Source organism: Lissotriton helveticus, chromosome 7 (assembly GCF_964261635.1).
Source record: "Lissotriton helveticus chromosome 7, aLisHel1.1, whole genome shotgun sequence".
Lineage (NCBI taxonomy): Eukaryota > Metazoa > Chordata > Amphibia > Caudata > Salamandridae > Lissotriton > Lissotriton helveticus.
Window position 1 is genome coordinate 29,177,656 of NC_136068.1, and position 15,244 is coordinate 29,192,899.

Below are 15,244 nucleotides of genomic sequence, written 5' to 3' on the forward strand. Positions count from 1 at the left end.
TATGATGCAGGAAGTAGCGTTGTGCAACAGTGAGGAGCCAGAAACTTGATACCAAGAGGTACCGCATTGGGATTCGATGCTGCGTTACTTTAAGGGACTTTAATAGGCATACATTTGTTTCAAATCCAATGGGTGTTTGCTCTGTTCCTGCCCGCTCTATATGGGTTATCGGGGATTTTATGGTACATGACACAAGCCCATTGGACGCTGATTCGAGACAACTTTAAGGCAAAAACATTTCTATATGACTTTTGTCTACATCCGTACATCGTGTAGCACAGACACCAGTGCAAAACTTTAGTGAATCTTGATCTAAAGTTTCAGTTTCACTTACAAAAATGCTACTACATTTAAATATGAAGCTTGCAGGTAGTTAGGTATGACAAAATGTTGGAAAGATTGGTTTTGAGGGTCTCTCTGTTTTGAAGTGTATTAACATTGCTTGCCTTGTTGTTAGAAGCAATGGCTGTCTCATGCCATGTGATTGACAACTCACTTTCCCTTTTCTCACCAAATCCCACCTGGGGACTGTGTGTTCAAACATTTTGGGGGTCATTAGGATGGCGGGCGGACTTTGCCCGCCCGCCATCCTGACGGGGATTGGGACCGTCCACCATAAGGGCGGGGGTCCCTTGGGTGGTATTAGGATGCGGCCGTCACAGTGGCGGCCGCATCCTGCATTTATAACATTGTGGCGGGCGGTGCTCTCTGCACCGCCCGCCAAAATGCCATAAATGCATGTATGCATTTGCATACACAATGCGGCAGGCACCGCGCAGTGCCTACCGCATTGTATGCGCAAATGCAGGGGGGTACCAAAGGTACCCCCCCTGTGTGCACCCCCCACCCCTCCTTCACTTTGGGGGCCCGCAGGGGACCCCAAAGAGAAGACCGCATGCCTTTCCGAGGTGGCCTTGCCGCCACGGAAAGGCATTGTAAAATGCCCATCATAATATGGCTGGCGGTGTCTGATAGACACCGCCACCATATTATTCCTTTTCCGCCCCGGCCGCAAGGCGACCGAGGCGGAAAAGCGGTGGACGGTCTTTCCGCGGGGGCAATCCAATCCGCCCGACATCCTAATGGGCCCCTCAGTTCCAAATGCAAACTAGAGCAAATGGATGGTATAGAGTAAGGATCTTTCTCTATGTAGACCCAGGTCAACCCTGCACCAGAAAGGAAGGGGGAACCTCCTCTGTCTTGTTGTTCATCCTCCAAGAAGTGGGGCTGCTCACATGCATGAAAAGTACTACAAACAAAACCAGGAATGCGTATTTACATTCATCCTCAGTGGAAGGAAATGCATGCCATTGGCTAGAGTTTTTTGACAGGAGATTTTAGGAATATGGTAACACACTGTTCCAATGTTACTTCTCTGTAGTGCAAGGACATATGGGATGTCGTTTAAAACAGAGCAAGAATGGATTCCCTTTGGTGGAAAAGTCTCAGAATGTTAGTTTGTTTTATTCAGGGTTTGTCACCCATCACAGACTGGGTTCACCCTGGAAATTCTCCTACCTGACATATTATGAGGAGAAAATTGACTGCTAAATTTAAAAATGAGACTTCCACGCTTCCTGCTCCTAAAGATGTCTGCTTTCCTGCCTCCCTTACTGGCCAGTTCTGGACAGAGATATTTCCAGCTTTAGACTTGAACCTCTGGAGCGAAATACTTTTTTTCATCTTGTGACACAAGATTTCTACTGATCCCCGATGGCAGAGGGGTCCAGGGCCAGACAGGATGGGGACTTTCCCTCCTGAGTAACTCTTGCCCACCCTGCTTGTGTGAAACTTCTCCGCTGGAGAACGCAGAATATCCTATGAACTGAGGTCCCTAGAGCTGCTGCGAAGAAATTACTACTGCTGTGCTCTCGGATCAAAGTGTACGAAGCACTCTACAGAATGAGGAAGTTACAGATATTTTTGTAAAGTAGGAATTTAGTCGTTTTTAATCCGTAGATAACCAGAAAAAGTTACTACATTTCCTCTTTGCTCATAAATTGTTCCTTTTTTCAAATATTAACCTTTGAAGAAATTCAAGATATGCTCCAGGACAGGGACAACTCTTCATGCAAAAGACACATCATAGTTAAAGCTTTGAGTCAACCATTCATCCATCAGTCCATCCACTCTCCAGGCAATACTCACAGGAGATGGAAAGCAGCAATGGCTGGCTGCTTTGGGTATTGGCAGGATTGGACGCTGTGCAGACAAAGGGCCCGGCGTCTCCTCTGGTCACCGGGCTGATAACGAGAGATGACCGGTCCGGCGACAGCTGGTACCGTGGGTCCTGAGGGAGGGCGCTCCCATTGAACGTCCAGGAGAAGGTTGGATTTGTTCCCAGAGCCGAGCAGGTCAGATTCACCGAGCCTTCATTTTCCCAAAGGTGACCTGAAGTCCCATTACTAGAGATGGTCACACTGGAGATGGGGTCTACCAATCAGAAGACAGGAAAATAAACAAATTAGTGGTTTGTATTACATAAAAAAACATGTGTGTACCTCAGCGCTGCAGGACACCGCTCTGTGCTGTGTTACGTGCCATGGAGAGGGCAATAATGCTCCATATTTAACATTATATGGCACATTCCTACCCTTTCCCAGCACTCGCGCACAATGTGCTGCCTAGCACAAACACAGGTACCCTTGCACCAAGGTGCAACGGTTCCTGTACTGTAACCAAGGTGCAACGGTTCCTGTACTGTAACCAAGGTGCAACGGTTCCTGTACTGTAACCAAGGTGCAACGGTTCCTGTACTGTAACCAAGGTGCAACGGTTCCTGTACTGTAACCAAGGTGCAACGGTTCCTGTACTGTAACCAAGGTGCAACGGTTCCTGTACTGTAACCAAGGTGCAACGGTTCCTGTACTGTAACCAAGGTGCAACGGTTCCTGTACTGTAACCAAGGTGCAACGGTTCCTGTACTGTAACCAAGGTGCAACAGTTCCTGTACTGTAACCAAGGTGCAAGGGTGCCTGTACTGTAGGCAGGATTTGTTTTGTGCAGGAAGGCAGACGTTTCTGCACAACAACAATCCTCCGGGGCCTTGTCCTCTTTCTACATGTGCTGCAGAATGCAATACACATAGGAATAGGGTACAACAAGCAGACATATAGATAGTTCTCCTAGCTACGCCTCCCCTGGGAGGAGTAGCCTTTTGACTCATTCCCATGTCCACCACTGATGGTAATTCTGGGAATGCGCTAAAATCCATGGGTGGCTGTGTGGAAACATCCACACTTCACCCATGGGTCACCTCCCTGGGGCAGAGTAAGGGCAAGGCAGTGTTACTCCATATGTACCAAGCCACTCAGGGCCACGCAAGGTAGCCATGCGCGGCTCGGTAACTCTAATTATAGTTTTTGCATTGCCCTCTGTCCCCCTGGGTGGATCACTGACATAATATCGACGACACAAATATCGAGATACACAAATATCGAGTAAAAAATATCGATTGACAAAATATCGACTCCCTATCTTCAAACAGGTAAGTACCAAAATATCGACTCCAAAATATCGACTTACAAAAATATAGACTGTCAAAATATCGATTTTTTTAAATGTCTTAAAATTAAGTTAAAACTAATATAGTAATAAATATATTTAATATAAACTTAGAAATAATTAATAAAAAAATGTAATTTTAATAAATAATTTATATAATTAAAAAAATTATATCACCAAAAATTACACACACACATATATATATATATATATATATATATATATATATATATATATATATATATATATATATATATATAACATATTATTAAATAAACATATATAACATTTTAGAAAATGTTTAAAATTTATTGTTACAACTATAGTGAGATCAACATTAGCAAAAGTGTTGGATAGCGTAGAGGTCAAATTTACTACTCCCACTCCAGTGGGTGCAACAGTAGGGAAAGCGCTGGATAGCGTAGAGGTTAAAATTACTATTCCCACTCCAGGGATGTATGACGTTACAACGCATACTTTTACAACGCCTACCATTACAACAAAACTTTTACAACGCAAAAACTTTTACAACGCATACATTTACAACGCAAGATTTTACAACGCATATACCTTTACAACGCATACCATTACAACGTAAGTATTGGTAAGTATATAATAATTTTTTGAATATAAATTAATAAAAAATATTATAATATAATTTAATATAATTTAATTTTATTAAATAAATTTAATTTAAATGTAATTTTACTTTATTTTTACAAAGTACCCCTGTACCCCAAAAACCCAAAACTGACCCTGAACCCTAAAAATACCCCTTTACCCATAAACTGAAAACTGACCCTGAACACTAAAAATACCCCTTTACCCGAAAACTGACCCTGAACCCTAAAAATACCCCTTTACCCCAAAAACTGAAAACTGACCCTGAACCCTAAAAATACCCCTTTACCCAAAAACTGAAAACTGACCCTGAACCCTAAAAATACCCCTTTACCCCAAAAACTGAAAACTGACCCTGAACCCTAAAAATACCCCTTTACCCAAAAACTGAAAACTGACCCTGAACCCTAAAAATACCCCTTTACCCCAAAAACTGAAAACTGACCCTGAACCCTAAAAATACCCCGTTACCCCAAAAACTGAAAACTGACCCTGAACCCTAAAAATACCCCTTTACCCCAAAAACTGAAAACTGACCCTGAACCCTAAAAATACCCCTTTACCCAAAAACTGAAAACTGACCCTGAACCCTTAAAATACCCCTTTACCCCAAAAACTGAAAACTGACCCTGAACCCTAAAAATACCCCTTTACCCAAAAACTGAAAACTGACCCTGAACCCTAAAAATACCCCTTTACCCAAAAACTGAAAACTGACCCTGAACCCTAAAAATACCCCTTTACCTAAAAACTGAAAACTGACCCTGATCCCTAAAAATACCCCTTTACCCCAAAAACTGAAAACTGACCCTGAACCCTAAAAATACCCCTTTACCCCAAAAACTGAAAACTGACCCTGAACCCTAAAAATACCCCTTTACCCAAAAACTGAAAACTGACCCTGAACCCTAAAAATACCCCTTTACCCAAAAACTGAAAACTGACCCAGAACCCTAAAAATACCCCTTTACCCAAAAACTGAAAACTGACCCTGAACCCTAAAAATACCCCTTTACCCAAAAACTGAAAACTGACCCTGAACCCTAAAAATACCCCTTTACCCAAAATCCCAAACATATAACCTTTTAAAAATAATTATATACTTACTAATACTTACATTGTAATAGTATGCGTTGTAACGGTATCTGCGTTGTAAAAACATGCTTTGTAAATGTATGCGTTGTAAAAGTTTTTGCAATTTAAAAGTTTTGTTGTAATGGTAGTGCATAGTAAAAGTAGCGTTGTAAACGTTGCATACCCACTCCAGTGGGTGCAACAGTAGGGAAAGTGTTGGATAGCGTAGGGGTTAAAATTACTATTCCAACTTCAGAGAGTGCAATAGTAGGGAAAGTAAATACTTCACAAATATATATAAATAACATAAATAGTAATACCAATTACAAATAATTAAAATATTTAAAAAAGTGTATACAAATATTAAATATTTATTTATAAATACAAAATAAAATTATTTAATTATAAAAATTGCCTACTCATACTAATTAATTACCTATTAACAATAAATTAATTTACAATTTAAAAATTAATAAATTATTTTCAATTACCAATTATATTTTAATTAATTACCAATTAATAATTAATTAACAATTAATTCTAAATAAATATCAATAAATAAATTAACATATTTAATAAATTATAATTAAATTACTTCCCACCCTATTCCCCTATAAACACACAACCCGCTACAGAAAATAAATTACTAAAATTAAAATATTTATCAATTAATCAATTATAATTAATTACCAATTATATTTTAATTAATTACCAATTAATAATTAATTAACAATTAATTCTAAATAAATATCAATAAATAAATTAACATATTTAATTAATTATAATTAAATTACTTCCCACCCTATTCCCCTATAAACCCACAACCCGCTACAGAAAATAAATTACTAAAATTCAAATATATATCAATTAATCAATTATAATTAATTACCTATTATATTTTAATTAATTACCAATTAATAATTAATTAACAATTAATTCTAAATAAATATCAATACATAAATTAACATATTTCATTAATTATAATTAAATTACTTCCCACCCTATTCCCCTATAAACCCACAACCCGCTACAGAAAATAAATTACTAAAATTAAAATATTTATCAATTAATCAATTATAATTAATTACCAATTATATTTTAATTAATTACCAATTAATAATTAATTAACAATTAATTCTAAATAGATATTAATAAATAAATTAACATATTTAATTAATTAGAATTAAATTACTTCCCACCCTATTCCCCTATAAACCCACAACCCGCTACAGACTTATATTACACAAAAAATAAAAATTATTATTAACTTACCTTAAATTCGATATTTTTGTTGTCTATATTATGTCTAGTCGATATTATGTCCATTCTATATTTTTGATTCGATATTATGTCCATTCTATTCGATATTAATTTTCTCTAGTCGATATTTTTGTTGTCTATATTATGTCTAGTCGATATTATGTCCATTCTATATTTTTTACTCGATATTCTGTCCAGTCGAAATAAAAGACTCGATATTATGACTGTACACCCCCCTGGGTGATGCAAGGGTGCACAAAACCTTGATAAATATGGACCCAAATCCTTGGCCTCTCTGCTGAGCGCAATGGTCACACACTGTTGCTGCCATTGTGATTCTGAGCAAATGTGTGTGAAGAAGGTACAGAATTGTCAATATTTTGACAAGGCAAAAGAGCATACAGTGCTTACCAGTGAGTTTGTGTGTTGCGTGTTTGGGAGCAGGTGAAGTGAAAGACATGAGAAGATGTGCATTCAGGAAAGAGTGAAAAGAGGATGCCCAAAAAGTTCAAGTTTTAATTCACGTTTATTTGGACCATTGGTCCTCAAACAATATATATATTTGATAAAATACACCTAAAAGTAGACATCATTAAATACACCTAAAACTAATCTTAAAACACATGCAATTATAAAACCCTCCATTGCCTGAATTAGGGTAAAATGTTTTGCTAAAACTCGTTAAAAAAGACTAAAAAGAAGTGCCTTCACTCTTTGCATAAATTTACCAATAGCAACGGCAATATCTAAATGCATCATTTTCGGAGACCAAAAGTACAGCCTGGGCCCTGGTTTTAATCTCATATTTCTTAGATATCGATATTGAGAAACTTCGGGCAATCTAATAAAATATGTAACAAGTCACATGAGGAGCCCAAAGTGCAAGTGCATCTTCCCGTCTTATCAATCATTGAGCTCTTTACCACATTTACATAACACTGGTTCACCCCAATTCTTACCCTAAAAAGCTCTCTTCGTAATTGACAATCGGGTAACCTGTCAACGTAGGGAAAGCATTGTTCATTTTTTCCATGCTGCTGTCATAAAATGCACTGAGATTTGTTTGCAAGGTAGTTTTTGTCCTGTACCTATGTTTCCTTCCCAAACGTCCTAAGTACCTTCTTATCAATACTAATGATATAGGTAATGGGGCATAATTTAACCTTCATCATACAACATAGCTTCAGCATGATAGCCCTAGTCTCTCTTGCCCATTTTAGTTTGCTGTTCTGTATTTCGTTTTTACACCATTGTTTTATTTTGGTGATCTCGCCTACTCCTAAGCTAAGATGCCCCATGAAGTCAGTCCTAATTCAAGTCTTAAGGCCTGGACCATTGCCGAAAAGGGGAGTGTGAATAGGTTTTTTGAATTTTTGCCTACCTCGACATCCCAGCTCTCTTTGCGGCTCAAGTATAACAGTTCTGCGCCATACAGGAATTGCAGGGGTACCATGGCCGAATAAGCTTTTAATACTGGTCTATCTGACATTGCTTTGTTAAACAATTTCAGTCCACTAATCGATGCTGATGTTCTTAATTGTAACGCATCTAGGTGGGTATGCCATTTTAAACTTCTTTCAAGCCATAAACCCAAGTACCTATATTCTGTGACCGTTTCCACTTTCTCAGTCCCCAACCACCATGTGAACCCGACTTTCTTCCGGCCAAAACTCAGGGATTTTTTTCTTGTCCATATTAAACACAAGTTTTTTCTTGGAGCAATAATCATTAAATATATTTTGTTTCCTTTGCAGGCCAACTTCAGTCTGATCCATAATCACCAGATCGTCCGCATAGAACAAACAGGCAATATGCTTACCATCTTTTTTCGGGCTTGCCCCTGTGACATTCCCCAAGGTCAACAGCAAATCTGCTAAGAATAGAAAAAACAACAGGGGAGCCAATACACATCCCTGCCGCAACCCATTTCCAATCTCAATCTTCCCAGATAAACTTCCATCTATATCTAAAATTATCTGGGCCCAGTTCTTAGTATGGAACATCCGAATCAGACTTAACAAATCATTTGGAATACCATAACTAGTTAGGGCCTCCCACAACAGCTCCTGGTCCACCAGATCGAAGGCTGTGCGGAAGTCCACAAAACAACAGAATAAGCTTCCCCGCTGTTCAATCGACTTCTGTGCTGTGGCCCAGAGAACAAAGCATTGGTCGATTGTGGAATGGCCTGTTTTAAACCCCCCTGTTTCGGGGGTATAATCTGATTTTCCTCTGCCCATTCTTTAAGTTAACCCAAAATGGCTTTCGTAAAGACTTTTTCCCGGATATCTAGGAGATTTATTAACCTATAGTTCTTCTGTAGTTTTAGATCGCCCTTCTTATGTATTGGTCTTATGATTGCACCCCTCCAGCTTTCTGGTACAATTCCTGTTTCCAAGATCACTTGGAACATCTTTGCGAAAAACTCTGCCCACCATTCTGGTCTAGTTTTTATTATCACTGCCGGAAGATTATCTGGGCCTGTGGCACGAGTAAGATTCAAACTTGCTATATTTTTCTTTAAAAACTCGAAGTAAAATATTCTTTTATGTCAACCCTCACCCGTGGCCAAACTGGCATCCTTGCCTCATCTTGTATTGGCCATTTCCCATATATTTCTCCCAGGTAGCCCACCCAGTCATATTCAGGGACCATACAGTCTATGGAACCTACTTTTCTACCCACACTTTCTTGGACTAATTTCCAAAATCCTTTGACACCTCTAGTTTCAATTACCTCCAACATATTTGCCCAGGAAATATAGGAGGTGTAAGATATGCAAATGAGTGAGATTTTGAAAAAATTATAAAATGAACATAATGGGAGGGATTGAGACTTTGAAGTTCACTACAAGGGGCCTCAGTAATGTTTAATTCAGTCTCACAATTTCAGAATTGAAATATTTTCAATAATATTTATTCAAAAATCATTGTTGTCACTTATTTATCTTATACAGATAACAACCATTGATAACGCCAATAGTCCTGACTTGCTTGAGGTGGATGTCAGTTGTTGTGTTATATATCTGGATGCAATAACAGAAATCTCAGAGAGGAACCAAGATACAGAATGTGTGGTACACTATGGGCATCGCAGAATGTAGTATATGTAGTCAAGTTACACCTTCAATTACATAGACCTCGCCCCTTTTTGTAAACCCCCTCCCCCGACACACACCTTTTTCGTCCCACTTGAAGCCCTGGCTTGCAGACCCCACTGGTGCATGTCTGGGATGATGTCCTGTGGATACCTACCCAAGGGCAGTTCCCTTTTCCTAGCTCGTGAGATCTCTGGCGTCATTCTGCACCACATACCATGCTTTGTTCTTCCACCATGTGAAATCAGGGCTGGCGCTTGTGATCTGGCTTCCAGGTGCTTTAACATCTTCTCTGGCCTTGATTACAAGCTCTGTGCAAACAGGAGTTTATGCAGGGATAGGAATTCTGAGCTCAGATCAGAGCTCTTACGAGGTCTGCCAGGTACCCTTCACTGTTTATTAGTTACGTCACACTCCTGCTAGAGTGAAACAGGCAGTTCCTCTGCAGGTGATATGGAAATAGATCTGCTGAGAAGGTGCTGATAACACATTTCCTGTTCTTATCCCTAGCCCAAAGAAGACAGTGCGCTGGCATTCAGCACCTCTAAAATTGAGGTGAGTATATTTGGTCTAAACTTATTCGCCAATCCTGCTCACTGCACCACAAACCACAAGTTGTGTTCTGCCCTTGTACAACATTTGTTGCAGATGTAAAAAGCCTGAGATTTACATGGAACTCTGATCTGGTGCCTCGAATAGACTGCTTCTCCACGGTGTGCTACATTACACTGTTAACCCACTGATTGCCCTGACACGGCGCGAGGAGTCCTCATCTCATGCATGTCAATGGCATGCCGCCTACATTCGCCTGCTGGATATATGGTTGTAGTGTTCAAATCGTATGCAGAGTTCAGTAGGAAAGAGCATTGTTGAGCTCCGAAAGCAAGAGCCTGTCTCCAGCCTGAAGGATTGATCCACTGGGTTCCATCGAGGGTGACCCACTGGGTTCCGTTGAGGGTGATCCAGTGGGTTCTGTTAAGGGTGATCCACTGGGTTCCATTAAGGGTAATCCAGTGGGTTCCATTAAGGGTGATCCACTGGGTTCCATTAAGGGTAATCCAGTGGGTTTCGTTAAGGGTGATCCACTGGGTTCCATCGAGGGTGATCCACTGGGTTCCATTAAGGGTAATCCAGTGGGTTCTGTTAAGGGTGATCCACTGGGTTCCATCAAGGGTGACCCACTGGGTTCCATTGAGGGTGATCCAGTGGGTTCCGTTAAGGGTGATCCACTGGGTTCCATCAAGGGTGATCCACTGGGTTCCATTGAGGGTGATCCACTGGGTTCCATTGAGGGTGATCCACTGGATTCCATCGAGGGTGATCCACTGGGTTCCATCGAGGGTAATCTTGCTTTCAAGTGTCCGCAGGGCATGGTCCTGAGATCTCCTGCAGAGAAGCGTCCCTTGTATTGTCCCTCTGGACACTTGTGGTCATCAGAGGCCGCCCTTCTGATTATTTCCGCGCAGTTAACGCAGGTACAGGTGCAACAAACCTTGTTGTGTTCCGGGGGCTAACAGTGGAAGCTTTGGAAGAATTCTCTAACTCATGATGTTACCAATGACTTCCTTTAAATGTCCTTCCAAAAGCGTGTAAAATGACTCTTCTGATGATTGGTCCCTGGAAGGAGGTCTGAGTCTCTTCCTGGCAACTACATATATTTAAGGGTGTGCTATTTTCACATTTCATAACTATCCATAAATAATTATTTCCAGATCAAAAATGACTTGAGGTTGAGTGCTATCTTGATGTCCTCATAGGAGGTGTTTAAGATTTTTTAATTTTAAGATGGCAGTTTTGAGAGTGGTGCCTGCATCTTGAATTGTTTGATCAACTCTTGCCTCTCGTATTTTTAGTTGTTAAGGGTTAAAAGTACGAATTCTGTTTTGAGAATTTCAAATTTCAGGTGTCTTTGTTCCATCCTCTCTCTCCAGATGTGATTTAGGATTTGGACCACTTACGAGCATAAGCAGCCTGTGCCTTGCATCATGCCTTGTATCCTGTAAGTAAACAACCATATACCACCAAATGTGTCAATGCTTCCCTTGCAAGGCACCAAACCTCTGAGTACTTTTCGAACAGTGCAGTTTTACCAAAAATACCCCATGAGAGTGAAGTAGCCAACCAGGAGCCCTGGCCACCTGATCGGACAATTGCTATGGGCACCATATTAACTGCACTCTAAAGTCTAATGGCCATGACTACTGTGCAGTCAGTCTTAAAATGAGATAACTAGGGGTGGACGGAATGTTTTATTCCACCCATGGAGTCTGGCCAAATCTGCCAATCGCCCTGTGGCAAAAAAACTTTCCAGAAATTAGAGCACAAGGGAGATTTGGCGATTTTCTAATACTGTCCGTTGCGGGTGGTCATGTTGTCTCAGAGGGCTGTTTCTCAAGTAGATTTTTACATGAGTGGCAGTAAAATCAACTCAAATGGCTGTGCACGCTTGTGCACTGCATGGTACCATTCATACAGATTTTTCAGTGCTGCTCGCGCTACTGGCGCTAAATTGCAGCACGAGTAGTGCAACATGCATATTTTCCACCCACTGGCGGAACTTGATGGAATGTTGCAGAGTTCATATGTAACTCTACGGAATTCCAGAGTGAAACTCTGTGAGCTCCACCCACCCATGGAGATAAAATGTTAAGAGACAGATAAACCAACACAAACCAGTATCAGCCCAGACTAATGACAAATGACCATTACACAAGAACTAAGAGCGAGGTGACATGACATCATGAAATTACAAAACACGCCTCACCTTTCACGCTGATCTCCAGGGGGCGGCTGGTGTTGCTGCTGACGGGGTTGTATATTCCACAGGTGTAGGTCCCGCTGTCGGATCTCATTATTGGCTGGAAGTGCAGGAAGGGGCTGGCTTCGGAACAGAGGAGGCGGTGCTGGTCACAGGTGAGGTTCTTGTCATCTTTAAGGAACAGGTATCTCTCCACTGTCTGGTTCCCACCCTCACACTTTAGGGTCATATTATATCCATCATAGTCCAATCCTGAAATATTGATTAGGGATGGTGTGGAAAGGTTTTCTGGAAGACATAAAGTTTAAATTTAAAAAAACAGCAAACAGTAAAAAAATATAGATTTTAAGTGCATGTGTGACATAGTCATCTTTCATAAAGTTTTACAAAGTGTTTCCTGGCATGAATGTAAAGATGTTGAACCTTGCGAATTGCTATTGTACATATTATGCGATTGAATAATACCTGGCGCTGGGGCCCTCGCGGGGCAGCACGTGCTGCTCTTCTTTAACGCAAGGTGCAACAAAAGGGGTGGAGGGGTGTAACCCAGCCAGGCGGCCACCTAAACCACACAAATCCTGAGGGTGGTTTCACAAAGAAGGGTGACAGTCATCATATTATTTTCATAATTAATTTCAATATCAACTCATAAAAGTTCACTTACAGTACAGAAAAGATATTAAATTGGTACAATGAAGTGCAAATCTTTAAACCAGGCCTATTTTGGCATACAAAAGTGCAACAGTGGTGAAAGGGATTCTACCATTGATGGACTGTCTCCTGGCAGTCATACAGGGCAAGGACTTTTATACATCAGCCTTGTAACCCATTGGAAGATGGGTAATAGCAATGCTAGATTAATATCATTGCTTAAAATACATCATCAGATAGAATATTTACAGTTGAGCGTAATCGATAATGTAATTAAAAGGTCATTAGTTATCCACATCAATTCCTTTGTTCCAATGGCGATCAGTAGAAACTATATACAAGAACCAAATAGATATTTTCAAAACAGCGGGACCATAAGAAAATTTATCAAATATACATTTGTCAAATGCAGTAAAACAGCAATGGTCCGTAGTAGTAACATCAAAGTGCCGGTGTGCAAAATTCCACATAATCAGCCCCAGGAGGACGCCATTTACAGGAGGATTTTAACTCTACTATGGCCTAGAAAAAACGTCACTTTTTAATCGACCTCTGAGCTCTACACCTAATGCCCCACATGTGACCAAGAAATGTTGCCACCACACAAGCAAATAATCTGTTTTAAGGATTTTCAGTGCAATCCGATAGTCATCTGTTCTTATTATTTTACAACTTGGGGTAAGCCAATTTTTATTTGGCGTGGTATACAAAGGAGAAGCGAACATTAAGTGGGGTAGGGTTTCTTGATATATTTTACAACTCGTACAACTAAAGATAGCTTTGTTCCTACAATTCCAATTACTGGTAAAAACATTCAGAGGCAGCGTACCAAACCTGAACTGAGTATATAGTTTCCGATCTCCCAGGTGTTCTATAAAATCAACATAACCTTTCAGAGATTTATTTCATTTATGAGCCATAAAATCCAGAGTAGGCTGCCCCTTAGCCATATTCAGTTCCTCCTGGAACACCCAACCCCAGTAGGCGTTCTTCACGTCACATTTCCGGGGCAACAAAATGGAATCGTTGACTTCCCATGCCTCCCCCATTCCGATAGCTATAAGTAGATTCTTAACTCCGCTCAGCCAGCTGATCCTGTTGGCTGTGTCCTTACATTTTAAATCCTCTAAAGCACGAGCATACGGCATTCGTTCAGGGGTTGTCTTCATCGTAAGCCAAAATAACAAAGGGTGTTATCTAAATTTAGAGTCAAGGGAGTGTCTGCTCAAGTCTAACCTAAGGAGAAGAAGGGGAGTACTCTGGGGTAGCATCCCTAGACCTCTTAAGAACTTAGATTTAAAGATACTTAGCTCCTCTACATGATCCAGGCCCCGTAGTTCTGCACCATACGTCACAGAGCTCACTACTTTAGCATCATACACCTGTCGTGCAGGGGCTATCGATTTGCTATGGCACAATCAATGCTCTCTCCCTAGGACCCCAGACAGCTGTTTATGATTCAGAAACATCTTGATAATGTTGAATTTCCAGGAGAAGTTTTCTGCTATCTTTAGACCCAAATAATCTTTAGACCCAAATAATCAAAAGCACTGACCCTTTCAAGTTGAATGCCCCCAAGTCTCGGGCAGCCCCTGAAGGATTTGTGAGGGTTCTGGGCAATAAATGAGTTTTTTATTGTATTGATTATTAAGCCTTTAGTATCGCAGAAATCTAGCAGCAGTTGAAGACCTTCAGATGTTTTGGATACCAGCAGGGTATCATCTGCAAAAAGAAGAGTAACTACCTTTTTGCCGCCTGGCATAGAAGCATCTGCTGGTTTCGCACTAAGAAACTGAACCCCGCTATTAATGAACAGTTCTTGCTTCGGCCTGCATTTGTTTTGAACAGCAAGTCCATTGAAGCATGTTGGGGTGGAGTCTTGGCGGGAGCCTCCCCTGATGTTAGAGGTACGGTGTTTCCTTCCTGGTATACTTGGGAGGTGGCTGAGTAATCCCAGAGGAGCTTTTTACTCATGACTGAGGGGGACTCTGGAACATGCAACCTTTAGTGCTCTTATTGCCTGAGGTGGAGCCCGTGTCTGAACCATCCCCCGAGCTTGCTACGCTGGAGAGTAGAGTCCTCATTCAATGAATAAAAGCAGTCCCCCTCAGGCGAGCCCCCCTCTCTCCAGCCTCACCTGCGTTATGTAATTTTTTTGTTAAGTTCTGTACCGTCAAACTGGTATTGCTCCCCCATTTACTCACTGTTAGCTGTGGGGTACTCAGGCCTGCCTCCACCAGTAGCAAAGCGTTCATCATTTCCTTGTTGCCTGTACTTGT

At 40.8% G+C, this 15,244-nt stretch overlaps 1 protein-coding gene across 1 annotated transcript in view; it reads right to left on the reverse strand.

Annotated features, from left to right (window-relative positions):
- LOC144767953 (cell adhesion molecule CEACAM6-like) overlaps positions 1-15,244 on the reverse strand; it is a gene marked incomplete at its 3' end in the record, with an annotated part of 174,265 nt that overhangs the window by 31,357 nt on the left and 127,664 nt on the right. Inside the window, exons 4-5 of the mRNA XM_078651304.1 lie at positions 12,321-12,602; positions 2,149-2,433 (exon numbers count right to left, since the gene is read on the reverse strand). Of these exons, the coding sequence (XP_078507430.1) occupies positions 2,149-2,433; positions 12,321-12,602 (567 nt within the window). The remainder of the gene's footprint in view (positions 1-2,148; positions 2,434-12,320; positions 12,603-15,244) is intronic.